General features: G+C 42.4%; 1 protein-coding gene across 2 annotated transcripts in view; it reads right to left on the bottom strand.

Annotated features, from left to right (window-relative positions):
• Positions 1-14,530, bottom strand: part of LOC137285230 (tectonin beta-propeller repeat-containing protein 1-like) — a 31,683-nt gene that overhangs the window by 11,352 nt on the left and 5,801 nt on the right. Inside the window, exons 3-11 of one of the 2 annotated variants that reach the window (XM_067817526.1) lie at positions 14,191-14,376; positions 12,279-12,401; positions 11,574-11,696; positions 10,771-10,948; positions 10,158-10,258; positions 9,597-9,719; positions 8,869-9,322; positions 2,324-3,094; positions 84-226 (exon numbers count right to left, since the gene is read on the bottom strand). In XM_067817526.1, the coding sequence (XP_067673627.1) occupies positions 84-226; positions 2,324-3,094; positions 8,869-9,322; positions 9,597-9,719; positions 10,158-10,258; positions 10,771-10,948; positions 11,574-11,696; positions 12,279-12,401; positions 14,191-14,376 (2,202 nt within the window). Of the gene's footprint in view, positions 1-83; positions 230-2,323; positions 3,095-8,868; positions 9,323-9,596; positions 9,720-10,157; positions 10,259-10,770; positions 10,949-11,573; positions 11,697-12,278; positions 12,402-14,190; positions 14,377-14,530 lie in introns of both variants that reach the window. The other variant, XM_067817525.1, reaches the window with a different exon arrangement.

Raw genomic sequence — 14,530 nt, forward strand, 5'->3', positions numbered from 1 at the left:
AGTTACAGAGTTTACTTATGTAGTTTAGAAGATAAAACCAAATCAGTGCATGTCACACACAGATCTAGGTAAGCTGTCCTCACCCTTTGTACTGCACTTTCTATATACTTGAAGTTCTCTACTTCTCTTGTGTTTCTCATGTGAAGTTTCTGGAGAAAGTCAGCCCTCAAAGCCATTGATATCTTCACTTTTGTTTTGTTCCCCTGGGGTGTTGCATCATCACTTTCTGCTGAAACAATGAATTGTTATGGATAACAACCTCATTATGATGGGTATGATGCAACACTTTATACAGTTGAAATAAATTCCAAAAAAAGAGATGACAAAATCTGCAAAACACTGTTCTGATTAAAATGTGTTCAACTTTTCAATTTTTAAAAAGATTGGCAATTCCTCTGAAATTACATACACTAGGACGTTGTGATTCTACATGATTAGGTGGATGGCATTTAACAGTCAGTTTGTCAATAAGAGGGACACACAGAGGTTCCGAAATAATTTGTTTTTAGTCTCTTTTGGCGCCTACCAGTCTGAAATACTATTTGATATTCTGTCAGATATGTCAGTGTTTGGATGATGGGTGGCTTAAAGTTAATTAATGATGATATTTTGTACTGGAAGAATTTGATGGTACCAAATAAAATGTTGGAAAGGGACTAATGAAAGTAACTAATTATTAAGATTGGGTATGAGTCATTTTTGTATGAGGTAGGACATTATTTCGGGGGGAGGAGCCTAAATTGTCACGACTTCTATTTTGTTAGTTGTCCGGTGAGTGGTGCGCGATTCTGGGCCGCACTGTTGACTTGAATGGATCTCTCTGTATATTGAGAGAATGGCTCAGATGAACTTATAGTATCAGAAGTTGTGCAAGAAACCAACAAGTTCTTCCAGGACATTGTATAGTAATGTTCTGCTTAGACCAGAAACTAGGAAATATCTGAGGACATTGTTTGTGAACATTCCAAAAATAAGAGGAGTCGAACGCCATACTGGACTTTTCCTTGAGTATACCGTCTGACTACATCATCCCCTTACAAAGAGTGGAGGAAATACAGATTGTCTAGGGAGAGGGGTATAACACCCTGACACCCTCAGGTAACAGTAGAATAGTTACTGATCTGACTAATAAATACCATTACGTAAGCTAATAAATCCGAAAAACGTCACGAACTTCATTAAGTCAGGTTCCTCACTCCAATACCTCTCTACATCGGATCTGAAGACACCATCACAAAAGGTCCAGAAACTCTCTGCACTGTGGCCACTCTCTCACAAGGGATGTAAACATGCAGCTGTTATGTATATGTGCTCAGTATGAAAAAATGAAAAAATATTTTTTGGAAAAAAAACTGTTAAATTTCGTCCAGAATAAATGTTATGGAGGTTGTAAATGAATGAAAAAATATTAATAAGTATCATGACACAAATTTCATCTCATTGTGACTTGACTAAGCTAACTGACAACGATTTTAAAAAATCTCGTCCATGGGCCAACATGGGAGATTTTTTACTTAGAAAAGTAAATGCAAAACCAATCTTGAATATATTACGTATTCCTCATAGCCCAATATAAAGATTACACATCAATAGTATGGATACTTTAATCTGGGCAAGCGAGTTTGAATTTTGAGTTTTCGAAAGAAGTTTATACACATATACATAAGAGCTGCATGTTTATTTTTGCCAAATCCTTTGTGTGAGAGTTGCCACAGTGCGGAGATTTTCTGGACTTATGTGAGTCCAGAATTAAATTGTGACATGTTTCATTATAGTTGTTTCAGAATACTATGGCTACAATAATCAAAGGTGAATACCATCAAATGAATATCTGTGACTGTTTCATTTAATTAAATTTATAATTTCCAAACTAAAGTTGTACAAAAATGTACCTAAATCCTTTTAGAAAACCAACTTACCACTGGCTGACAAAAAACTATCCATCCTTCACATCACTGAGCGGCCAAAGGTTGTTTATGTGAGTTGATCTTTGTTGTCCTCAAACCTTCACTCAGGGGTTATCTTATTTAAAAAATAGATCTGGTTGTGACCAGACACAGTATGATGTGATGTTCCTTGTTTGAGTGGCATTTTAGAAGTTAACATGTCAATAAGGAACTTTATGGACAACAACCTCATTTCGTGACGTTTTGATACAGATTCTTATACCATGGTCATGCAGGAATGGGGTTGATTTAGTTCATGATTTCCTCAGTACAAGAAACTGTATCGGAATGTTGTATTCATGAAATAAAGAAGTTGTTCTCCATAATGTCTGTTCTATATTGATGTGATATTTGACATATCAACTAGTAGAACCAACCTTGGTAACTCTGAAGCCAAGTTATTTTGGAAGGATCATCAAAAGCACAAGCCATTCCATTCAGCCAAGCCCAGCTGTAACGCGGCATTGCAGGGGTCATCTCAAACATTGGTATAACTTCCTGGTCAATTGATGGAGTACTCCTCACTGAGATGGTCCCTGATACACCTGTGCTTGGCCCTATGGTAACCCATGGAACACTTTCACCCTGGGTAAATACAGGGCTTTCACCATCACCCATCAGCACAGATGAATTATCAGATACTCCCAAGGATGAAGGCCTGTTTGTTGTGTTGGTTATCTCCCTTGTGTCTTGCGCATCTGACAGCTTGTCTTGTTCCAACCTTTTCGAAATATCTTCAGCGGAGACATCATTTGTATCTGTGTCATCTGATTTTTCAGTCACTGAAGAGACTGATAGCAAGTCTGTCACAAAATTGATTATTCCGTCATTTTCTTCTGATGTTACACTAGACCCCAAGCTGTCCAAATTATCACAAGAACTTATCACAGATTTAGTTGACAGTTTGTCACCAACACCGACTGGAGAAAATTTTCCAGGTTGGTGATTATTAACATGTGATTCGGAGCTCTCCACAGATGTAACGCATACCTGTACAGGTGGCATGGTACAACATACATCCTCTTTATCACAGGTTGTTTCTTCATCACACTGGTTTGCTGCTGTATCTCTACTATTGGATGACTGCATTTCATCGGTTACCCCATTGTTGAAACTGCGGTCCTGTATCACAGATTTGCTTTCCCTCACTGTAAGACAAAGAAATACTTCAAAACCAGCTTTAAAAGGACCAAATTTAAAACTTTATACAAAACTGTAGAGGTTATGAATTCTTTGAAGAATGTCCTCCTTGGGGTACATATATTGCATTCAAATGTCCATTTTAAAATGCCTACGACAAAACAAAAAACAATTTCTGTCTTGTGAGACCAGCCCTGCAGTGCCCTTTACTGTGCCCCAAACAGCCAAGAGCAGGTAACTCTCGCCATCTACCTCGTACCTCACTTTTCATGCTGAACGAGTCAGACAGAATGTGGGGAGGTACCTCAAGGAGGAAATTCTGCAAAGAATTCATGACCCCTACAGGTTTGTATCATTCTTTTTCAGAAGTCCTCCTTGTGGTACATATATAGCATAAGACAGACTCCCAACGAGCGTAAGTCGGGAGGTGCATTTTGTCTGCTAACGTGTACCCTTCACACACTCTCATACACTGCTGAAGCTGCGAAAGATAGAGAAATACACTTACCCAATCACCAAGACCGCTGATGTCAATCAGGCGGCAGTCTAAGTAAACTTAGTCTCAGTGTATTTCATTACACTCCACCACTGAGTCGAACAAAACCTGGTAGAAGGTCATGTCAGGTAACCTTTGAGCGACCATTGACCGTCCAATCAAACGTGAGACGGTTAAATAGATTTAACCAATCAGATAATGGCTACTATTTAATCGGAGGGACTTTCAAAATATTCAGGTCACCGACACAGATCTCTCCACAAACATAAATCCGCATATAACACAGTTATTTGACCTGCAGTATATACGCTTTGGGGTCTCTGTTGACATTGTTACCATTAGCTAATATATCCGCAAGATAACATCCTTGAATATTACCAAAAACACTATTTTCAGCGATTGTTTACTCACCGTTGTCATGGCTGTACAACCATGTGTATCACCCGGAAGCGAGCATATGCTAAATAGCATTCGGAATCGTTTGGGTACGGACCTTTTCGAGATAAAAAGTTCAAAAGGTATGTGCGAATGTGCACTTTCAGGATTTGGTAAGCTGTGTTCTGATTGGTCAATCTCAAAGGTTACCTGACACGACCTCCCATAAGGTTTTGTTAGACTCAATAGTGGAGTGTAAACGAAAAGTACTGAGGATAAGTTTACTTAGACTGATCAGGCGGGCTAACAAGAGCCAATCAAACAAGGATCTCATAAGCGACGGACGTATGCTATTACCAAGTCCACCCAAAAGGTGGTAAGTATGGCCACGCCCCATTCTCTACACTGAAAATTACCCAAACCAGTGAAAACAGTGCCGGGAATATCAGTGAACAATAGTGTATATCGACGCTATGATGAAAAAATACCACCACCAGTAAATACCCATCACCAATATGAACAAGAGTGATTCTTTGGAACCCACTACCAGGAAAAAATTGAAACAAGGTCGCGAGATCAACAGCTCATTCAGCTAGGGTGTCAAGATTCTATCCACTGATGAGAACTGTTTGGCTTGTTCACCGACAGACCCGCTTTCCCTCTGCCATTACAGCAGAATAGAGTTTTACGGACATTTAACATGTGAACACGCCGAAGAGAGGTACCGAAAACAGGAGAGGATGCAGGAGTGCAGGTAGCTTGATAGGCACTGTAACATGAAAAGCGCCTGTGATCTTAGGGCGGTAAGAATCCAGCAGTGTAATACTGACTGTCTTTGTGAAAAACAGTCAGAGTAGGATCCGCTGACATTGTGTACTGAGAAGTCCCACAGGGGCTAATTCGCCGGACAGTCGGATGGATCCTATCCACACCTGCTAAAAATCACTGCACAAGAGGGTGCTGCCCCAAGAGAGCACCGTCGATAGGAATATGAAAGGCAGAGATAGCTGTTTAATAGTCTCGGATAGTAGATGAAGCTAAACCAGTCTCTGACCTAGACTGTAAAAATTCCAATACTTCAACTAAAGTTGAAGAAAAGGGATCAAGAATCCTTCTGCTGACACACCAGTGCACATAACCGGTCCATCTATCCTCATATTGAACATTTGTTGAATTCCGCTTGCTTAGAGGCAATTCCTGACAATGGCCAGGCCACCCACTGAATCCTGGGATTCGGGTGCGGCGCTCCGTTCTGGGATAGCAAGTCTGGTCGAAAGGGTAATAGGACAAGAGGCAGAGCCAGAAACCTGAGAATTACCGGAAACCAGCTTTGAAACAACCAAAGCAGTGCCAGGAGCAGAAGCAGTCGAGCTGGATGGGTGGCAAGCTGCGAGAGGACCTTGGGAATCAGCGATAGAGGTGGGAATGCCCACAATAACCTGCCTGTCCAATCGAGTTGGAAAGCGGCCCGGGTGATGGTTCTCGGTTCCGGTATACGAAAACAAAACACTGGAATCTGGTTCGTCCCCCCAGAGGCAAACAGATCCACCTGGAACAACCCGAACAACTGGGAGATAGTCTCGAATATCCTCAGACACGTCGAGAGAGCCTGTCTGTTCGAACACTGTCCACCCCCAGAAGATAAACAGGATTCACCCGTACATTAAACTGGTCACACCACAAGTGGAAACTGCCATGCCTGCTGTAGGAGGGATGGAGACACCGTACCGCCCTGTTTCAGGATATAGGTCATAGCCATCTGGTTGTCCATCTCTAGATGCACCACACAGTTGCAGACCATCTCCCGAATGTGTTGCAACACTAACCAGACTGCTCTCAAATTTAGTACATTGATGTGCAGGCGAGTTTTGCTCTGTGACCACTGCCCCAAGTCTGAGTGATCGCCCATTACGACCCCCAACTCTGTGAGGGAAGCGTCTGTCTGAATTGAGAGATTGAGTGAGGGAGTGTCCAGGGGACTCTCTGGGAGTGAGACCACATCCGATCCAATGCGTACTGAATGGGTCGCATCCTCAAACACGCCCTCCAAACAATATCCACTGTCGCCACCATGTTGCCTAACAACTGGAGCAAAGTCCGAGCCGAGGCCGAGGGGGACTCGAGAAATTGTGAAACAACTCCCTGAACTTTGGAGAGCGGTCCTGAGACAGGGAGACCAAGCCACGTGCTGTTTCAAACCGTGCACCTAAGAAGATCAGACCCTGTGTGGGAACTAGGTCTGATTTCTTGAGATTGATAATCCAGCTCATCTTGGTGAGAATACTCATTACCGCAAATGTTGCATCTTGACGCAAGTGAGCGGCAAGTGCCCGAAGGAGCCAATTGTCCAGGTACGGGTGGCAGCACCTGCCCTGTAAACTGGCCACTTGCGCTGGGATTAGCATAAGTTTGTTGGACACCCTCGAAGCCGTAGCGACGCCGAAGGGAAGCACCAGAAACTGATAGCACACACCGTCATAGGAAAACCAACTTCTCCGACTGCTTGATTCTGGGTCAACAAGGGCTCCGCAGGACTTATTACTGGGAAGCCGGGGCCGACTTCCCTTTCCTCAGAAAAGGCTGCAGGGATGTCGCAGCCTTGCCCTTGCCCTGCCTTTACCTTTGCCCTTACGAGCCTACAATGGTTGCACCCATTTAGCAGTTTCCTTGGGTGGAGTACGCAGAGGCAAGGACTGAGGGCTGAGCGCGAGACGAATGAGGTTGCTCCAACAAAGGCTTTGAATCCTTGAAACTGGAGACAGCCTCCACGGCCTCTCAGACTACTGTTACCGCCCCCGGGAAAAGGGTAGACCCCATCCGGTAGGGCAACACCAGTAGTGCTTGTTGTGTGGCAGGTGAGTACCGCGCCACTGATCACCATAGCTGACGGAGAGCCATAACTGCTGACATCATCTGGCATGCCAAGGACCTTATAGTGTCCCGTTCCAGATGTGACAGCACCTCTGTAAGCTGCTGTGTGAAAGTAGAGGGGGAGAACTCCTCCTCTTCCCCGCCACCATCCACGAGCTGGCGTTGTAATACTGATGCATACGCCTTGTGGATGGTTACCTTCAAACATTGCACTGCATTGTGGTATTGCTCTTGAAAAGAGCGGTGAGCTGATTTGAGAGCTGTAACGTTGAGGTGAAAGGCAGCAACCTATGCTCCTGTTTTGCAGATGCCATAGAGTTGCCTGAGGAGCACCCCAGGGCGAACTACGCACAAATGCAGTTGTTAACCACTGGGGGATTGTACAACCCGAGATCCCCCATCAGGTACCAGTTCGGGTAAATCGAATCCGGACTAGGAACCCGACAGAAGGGGATTAACCACTTCGGCTAGAATTGACGGAAGAATACATAGCCGGGTATCCGCCACTTTCGCTGGAGCAAACGCCTCGCCCGGGAGCTGAAGCTCCGCGGGGTCAGGTGCCATCAAAGCAATGACTACCTGAGGCAGAACTTTAGCAATACGCTCCCAAACCTGCCTCAGCGAAATGACGAGCGGAAAGGAAGACTCGCTCTGCCCACCCCGACCCTCACCCTCCTCCATAGTCTCCTCAACATGATCCCCAAACAGCTCTGAGTCAAGAGACAGCTCCGGGGAATCGGTCGATCACCAGTGAGTGAGAGAGGCTCGAGCAGAGCAGAGCCACCGTAGTCGGTACCAGCTCACACCAGTGGTGTGGTTGGGGGTTCCTTTGGAAGCTATGCGAGTGTCTTGTGGAGGCAGCACGGCACTACATGTAGCGCATCCTTTGAACTGGAAAACATAGAGCCCAGCTATGACTAGTAGCAAGGTCTGTTAATCCATTTAGTGCACATGAATATTCAACAGAAACAATAGTATGCACAGGCTGTATTTAACTGTTAAATGATTAAGTCTATTATACATACAAGGGACAAAAAGCAGGCATATGTGCATAATTAGAGTAGTTGTTAAGGATAGAAAGTAACAAGCACATTACTCAACAACAGTTAATGAACACCTCACCTTTCATATAATTATGAGATAAAAAGTAATCATGTACCAATATTGAAATATAATTCCATAGTACTCTTTATCCACGCCTATTGTCTTTGACAAGGTTGGAAAAAATAACTACAAGGACCATGCCAGCCCCCATCTTACTGTCCACATGGCTGGAAGCAGCGGACACCACGCAAAGTTACAACATTTCATTAATGAAAAGGAGTGACTTCTAGATTCCTGATAGCGCCCATGAGTTAAAAAGGAACCATACATACAGAGTTGGATGCTTTCACACTCATTTTCTATCTTCAAATCATAAGCTTCGTGAAGAGAGCTGTGAATGGACTACTGTACTCGACGACAGTATAAAAAGTGAGGTACAAGGTACATGGCTCCTGGCTGTTGGGGGCCCAGTAAGGGGCCCTGTACGGGTGGTCTCACAAAACAAAAACAAGTTTTTTGTTTTGTAAAATATTTATTGGAATATTGTTACAAGTGTCGTAGGCATTTTAAAATGGACATTTTAATGCTATATATGTACCCCAAGGAGGACTTCTTCTGAAAAAGAATGGGGCCTTGCGAAGGACATGATCCAAAACCACCTTTGTCTATACTACTAGTGGCCAATTCCAGAGGAGGGGTGAGTAGCTGCATAGTCCCCCATCTTCCCTGAACAAAATTTCCCTGAAGAGCATTTCCTCAAAACGTTTGGCCATGATTTAAGTGCATGGACATGATTTAAGTGCATGGACATGATTTAAGTGCACCCCTCTTTCTGAAAAATCTTAGATTCATAACTGAGTTAAATTTGGTAATGGGAATATAAGTACTAAAACAATAGTTGATATGGTCCCAGTAATTGTCCTAGCAGTAGGTAAATAGTACCTACAAGTATGTAGTAGCTGAGTGATCAAGTCGAAGAAGTTGTGACTTACACACCTTTATTTGATACAATGGCCTCTGTCCCAGACACGGTCCTAGAGGGAGGCACAGCATCACCTGCCTGCCCCAATGAAGTCTTCTGTATGGGAGTAGCTAATGTCATACAGAAACCATTACGTGCACCTGCTGGCTTATCACTGACAGGTGTATTGACGAGCTTGGCATGGGTCAAACTTCCTGCCACAGAGCTGCTTTCCGACCATCCTGACTCTGAGCCTGTCCGTGGCATGTATTTGGTCATCTGACTTGCTACCAAAGAGGAGAACCTGCTGGAGTCTTCCAGTCCTGACTCTGTGAGTGAATCTGACATGACACTTGAAAAGCTGTCCTGTTGTAGCACTGACGTGTTCTCCTTGAGTGACAGCAACTGCCATGTCTTGCCACCAAGGTCACTTGAGGTCACCCCAGACCGGAAGTAGATTTCATTTTCATTAAGACCAAGAGCAAACACCTGTCAAAACAGCAAACACCTGTTGAAACAGCAAACACCTGCTAAAACAGTAAACACCTGTTGAAACAGCAAACATCTGTTGAAACAAGAAACATATCTTTGCTTTAGGGTCAATTTAACATTTGGACAAACTGACTGCTGGCAAAACTAACTCCACAGACATGAAATACAAACAGTGGTGGGAACAAATATATGTCCACTGTAAGCAAGAGGAAGATCTGGACAAACAAAGGACCACCCTACACAATCTGTAATGGTGAATACAGACACTCACGTGATCACAAGGTGTAACAGCAATGTGAGCCATTTCCCCCACCATCTCCACCCAGGTGCTGCCTGTAGCTGCTGCAGTGCCAGTCAGGAGTTGTGTCCCTTGAATACCTTTCCGGTACCATACCTGAAACACGATTTAGTATCAGTGTGGTGTGCATGATGAAGCCATTGCCCAAGTAATATCTCCAAGATTAGTCAATATAAGGGAATTCTTTGTACATTAATCAGATGTAGATACATGAATACAAAACTGCAAATATGTTTTATCTATCACTTTTATCAGTGCACATAGCAAAGCAGAATCTTAGAAACTGACAACTGAAAACAGTTTCCTTTACCATTAAGGTATGTGCTAGCATATGTTATAGTTTTTTATATAAATCACAACCCTGCTATATATAAAATGGTAAAGTTTCGAAAAACATATCCACCTTTCAATAAACAGGTAATTCTGGAAGCGCTAATGGTTGCAATTCTGCACAGCCATCTTTGCATCAGATACCAATTCATCCAAAATCATAGCCTGAATAATCATAATAAATTGAGACAATGCATCACATACCTTGCCTTCTCTACTGAGTGCCCATAAAGTGTTGAGACCAAGCGCTACTTGCATGACGCGGGTTGACTCATCTGGATACGTCACTAATGTCCAGCTGGTGCCTGGTAAGAAGAACCATCATGGGCTATAATCATACATATATACTTGTACATGGGTACATGGCACTGGGAACTCTTGGAGTGGTATGTAGTTCCCATGTTTGAAGTGATGGAAAAACTTTTTGGTAACCGTGGTTACCATGCTGTTTTAAGGTAGCAGACTACAATATTCCAGCCACATCAGTCACTTGAACAATGATGAGAATAACTGTGGACAATGTTTCAGCGCTGCTACTACTTCTCCCTGTGCTGAACGGGCATGAAGTGGCCCAGAAACACTGTATATAAAACAAACAAGATGGTATCCAGACCACTCCTAGCCATGTTTACATCAAACTTCCAGACCCCATTATGGCTCTAAATAACATATATGACTGCTGCTACTGATCAACATTTAAATTAGCTTTAATGAAACATATTTTAGAAAAAGGCAATCCCAAAGCCCAAATCACTATTGAGGCTTCTTTAATGAAAGGATATTTGATCTAACAATACTCTTTAACTCTTTCTCTCACCATAGACATAGTCTCGGTTGACATTGAGTCTGACGAGAGCCTGGCCATCCCATGTGACCCCCCATACGAGTCCTGTAGGTCCAACAGAGATGTTAATAAGACCATGGTTTTCAGTAGAGACAGGACGCCACTCCTTCCCTTCTGGGCAGTCATAGGTGACTCCTTGTCGAACATACACCTGAACATGTGGAGGAACCAGACATTATACAGTCTGAACACACATCTAACAGAACAGGCCCTAAACGGTACTAGATTAATTAGATACATGACAGTCTTCCTTACCAGACTGGCCTTAGTGGTTTTTGAACTGTTGCCATAAAATACGGAGAGGCAGATGTATTTGGGTCAGTTGTGGTCGACATGGGCAGATGGGATGTTGGGTGCAGGGGTGCACTCATCTGTTTCAACTGTTAAATCAGACTAGCCACTTTATGACTTGGGTAGAATGCCAACATCAAAACATTTTTTTCGAACTCCCAGATCTGCCCCTTTTCCAGGTCACAGACAGTATTAGTAATTCACATAACAAAGCATGATTAAGTCAGGGAAGGCAGCCAAAAGATTCCATTCATTTTCTCTTAGTTTCCTGATGACAACATTCATTTTGAAATAATGAGAGAACTCACTCAAATCAAAAATGCTGCACATGTGAAACAGATTCCATACACGTGAACATGTTTCAGCTGGGTAGAAGCTTGACTTACCTGCCTCCATCTAGTATGATGACTGAAAACCAATCCCTACCCTAAAAATGTGACACGTTACAACAGGTACTACATTAATGTGGACGTGGGTCAACTGACCTGCCCAGTGTTTGTGACCCCCCAGACACACAGATGACCTTCAGGCTGAGTCGGAATGTCAAAACCACCAACAGCTATATCAATGAAGCAATCTCCGGACTCCTTCATTTTATCATCAAAAATCTGAAACAGAAAACACCTTATATGGACTGCTTTCCTGTAGACTGATAAACATAAGAGTGAGGTACTGCCTTCCTGTAGACTAACTAGACATGAACGTGAGGTGCTGCTCTCCAGTAGACCAACTAGACATAAGAGTGACATAATTCTTACACTTCATTCAGGAGTATTGTAATACATAGGGAAATCTCTTTTAACAATGAATAAGGTCAGAGACCATATATTCGTGTATGGTCTCTGTTCCTGTGTCAGGGTGTACATGAGAAAGTTTGGTGGGACCACAGAACTCTGGACTGGTGCACTAACCAAGGGTCATTATTATGACATGTCAGACGTACAGACCCACAAATCAAAGCAGCAGATAATTCATTTGGCACTAAGGAGACCTACAGAAACTATGTTACATACAAAATTTCCTTTGCATTAGTCACTCAGTACTGACACTGTAAGTAGTAGCAAACAACGTAACTGATATTGTTGAATTTTGCTGAATCAATCCCCAGTGATCATGGAGAGAACAGGTAAGTAATTACTATATTCGTTACTGAGTTCCATAATAAGTTCAGATCTAGAGCAGAAAGATACCTTTGCCCACACATCAGTTGCTGTAAATCGGCGGAAACGGATCCATTTCCGTTTCCGAACACAAGATTTCCAGGTACTTTCTGGTGTCCATGGCCTAGGAAAGTTTGTTGCATACTGCCAACCCTACAGCAAGACAAGAACAGAGGCAATAACTTGCTGGTACAGTTGAACGCATCTCTGACGTGTGTTCTCTATTGTATGATTTCACTGTATGAATGTACTTCAAGATCAGTGCCATTTCAATAATGGTTACAAGCATGGTATTCATGTCTCAGGATTTTATAAGGTCATGGTGTACAAGTTAACACATTTTGGCTATATTGTCCCCAATCTTGATCCGTCATGTTCAGTATTTATATTCATGGTACATGTAATATTTGTGCCACATTACAGCACAGGTAATGTTGTGCATGATCACCTGATTATGTTATTCTTAAAACTGATATGGCAGTTGGAAGAGCAAAATTATTAAAATATGGTCATTATTTGTGTAACCAAGTGTCACGGTGGAATGCACTAACAGTCATTCAACGATCTATCTGCTCCTGTGGATAGGCTAAACATGAAAACAACATGCAACAAGGTTGATGAACTTCAAGAATTGTATTAGAACCAACGCAAGACTACATGCCATTTGACATCGTTTCGTCACAGAGGAATATTATGTAGAAACATTCTACAATCTCCTAATTCCTAATGGTTAACAGGTAGTCATATAACAGAGTCACGAACATGAACCTGACTGAAGGCAACTATAGGAGATACTTCACCCTGCCCTACCTACAACAACGAGGTAGCTACTCACCATCACGGGTGAAAACAACACTCGTATCGACAACTCACTGGCAGACTATGGAAACTTCCACATCATTCGACCAGTCATGAATAAATGCTGTTTAACAAGGCAACTATCAGGCTATTACTATATAAGGATAGCCTAACTATTATGCAGGCACATTCTACGTTTTCAAATGTAAAGGTCAGTGATTGAAAACTACAATATGCTCTGACTGGAAGGAGGCAGTACACTAATTATTATGCAGGCCAACTCTAAGTTTTCAAATGTAAAGGTCAGTAATATAAAACTTCAATATGCTCAGATCGACACTTGGCAGTCGCACTTCCCCTGACTTAGCAACACTAGAGAAGGTACTCACTCAGTTTTAAGACGACTGTTCCATTTCCACAGTGTAAATTTCCCCAAGTGTCCATTTATATTCCACTAGGCATCCAGTTTGACTGACGTGTGCGCCTGACCGACGTATGTGTTATTTACATGCTTATGACCTACTGACCCTGTACTATTTTGGTCCTTTCGCTTAAATTTGACCAAGCGGACGTCAGAGAAAACAACCTCTCATCGCCAGTCAAGATTCACATCGCTAGTAAATCTGTGTTTCTAAAATACTCTAATTGCCTTCTCATGCATGTACGCAATAATTTATAGCATCTTTCATCATATATGTATAGAAAGATCTGAAACTAACCTATCTAACTTCATGATATGATATTACTAACTCCTATGTGCAAAAGAGATATTTATTTATAAAGTAGTTATTTTTCGCTATTTTCATAGTAACAGACTGAGAAAACAGTAAATTCTGTGTATCCAAAACTTACGTTACACTATCAATTTACACCAAGTTTAACTTCTGACACAAATTAAAGTGTAGGTATTTCCATTTGTACATAATATAATTTATGACTGATATGATGAATATAGCATATTCTTAATATCTTGTAATTAATGATGATGTTTAATATTCTGATATGTAAGTACTTTGACACTTTTAAGTCTTGTTTTTTATTATATCTTGTGGCTCCAAGGTGCCAACTTGTAACTCAGCAGGCTTTGGAATTAACTGACTGTACAAAATGAGAATACAGGAATACTGAAATGTCAAAGTCTTACCCCTCTGGAAGCAATTTGTCCCTGAAAGTTATCGTCAATCTCCCAGTCTCCATCCCATTCCCAGTGCTGCGATGGAAGAGTGAAGCTCTCCTTGGGGAAAAAACCATTCCCGTGTTCATCACTCCAGTTGGATCTGTCTGTTGGCAGCAGGTTGGAGCCACTGAAGCCACTTATAGGCGACCATCGCTACAAGAGGCACGCACAAAACATAGCTCACCCGAATCACCACAGCCACTGCACTTCTCATACTTGCAAACCTTTGGGATCGGGTCCAATGTACAACAGGACAAAGGTGCCACTGATGAATATTTTATCGCAATCAACAAAATAATGGTTTTTC

This window comes from Haliotis asinina, chromosome 5, assembly GCF_037392515.1.
Source record: "Haliotis asinina isolate JCU_RB_2024 chromosome 5, JCU_Hal_asi_v2, whole genome shotgun sequence".
NCBI classification, from domain to species: Eukaryota; Metazoa; Mollusca; class Gastropoda; order Lepetellida; family Haliotidae; genus Haliotis; species Haliotis asinina.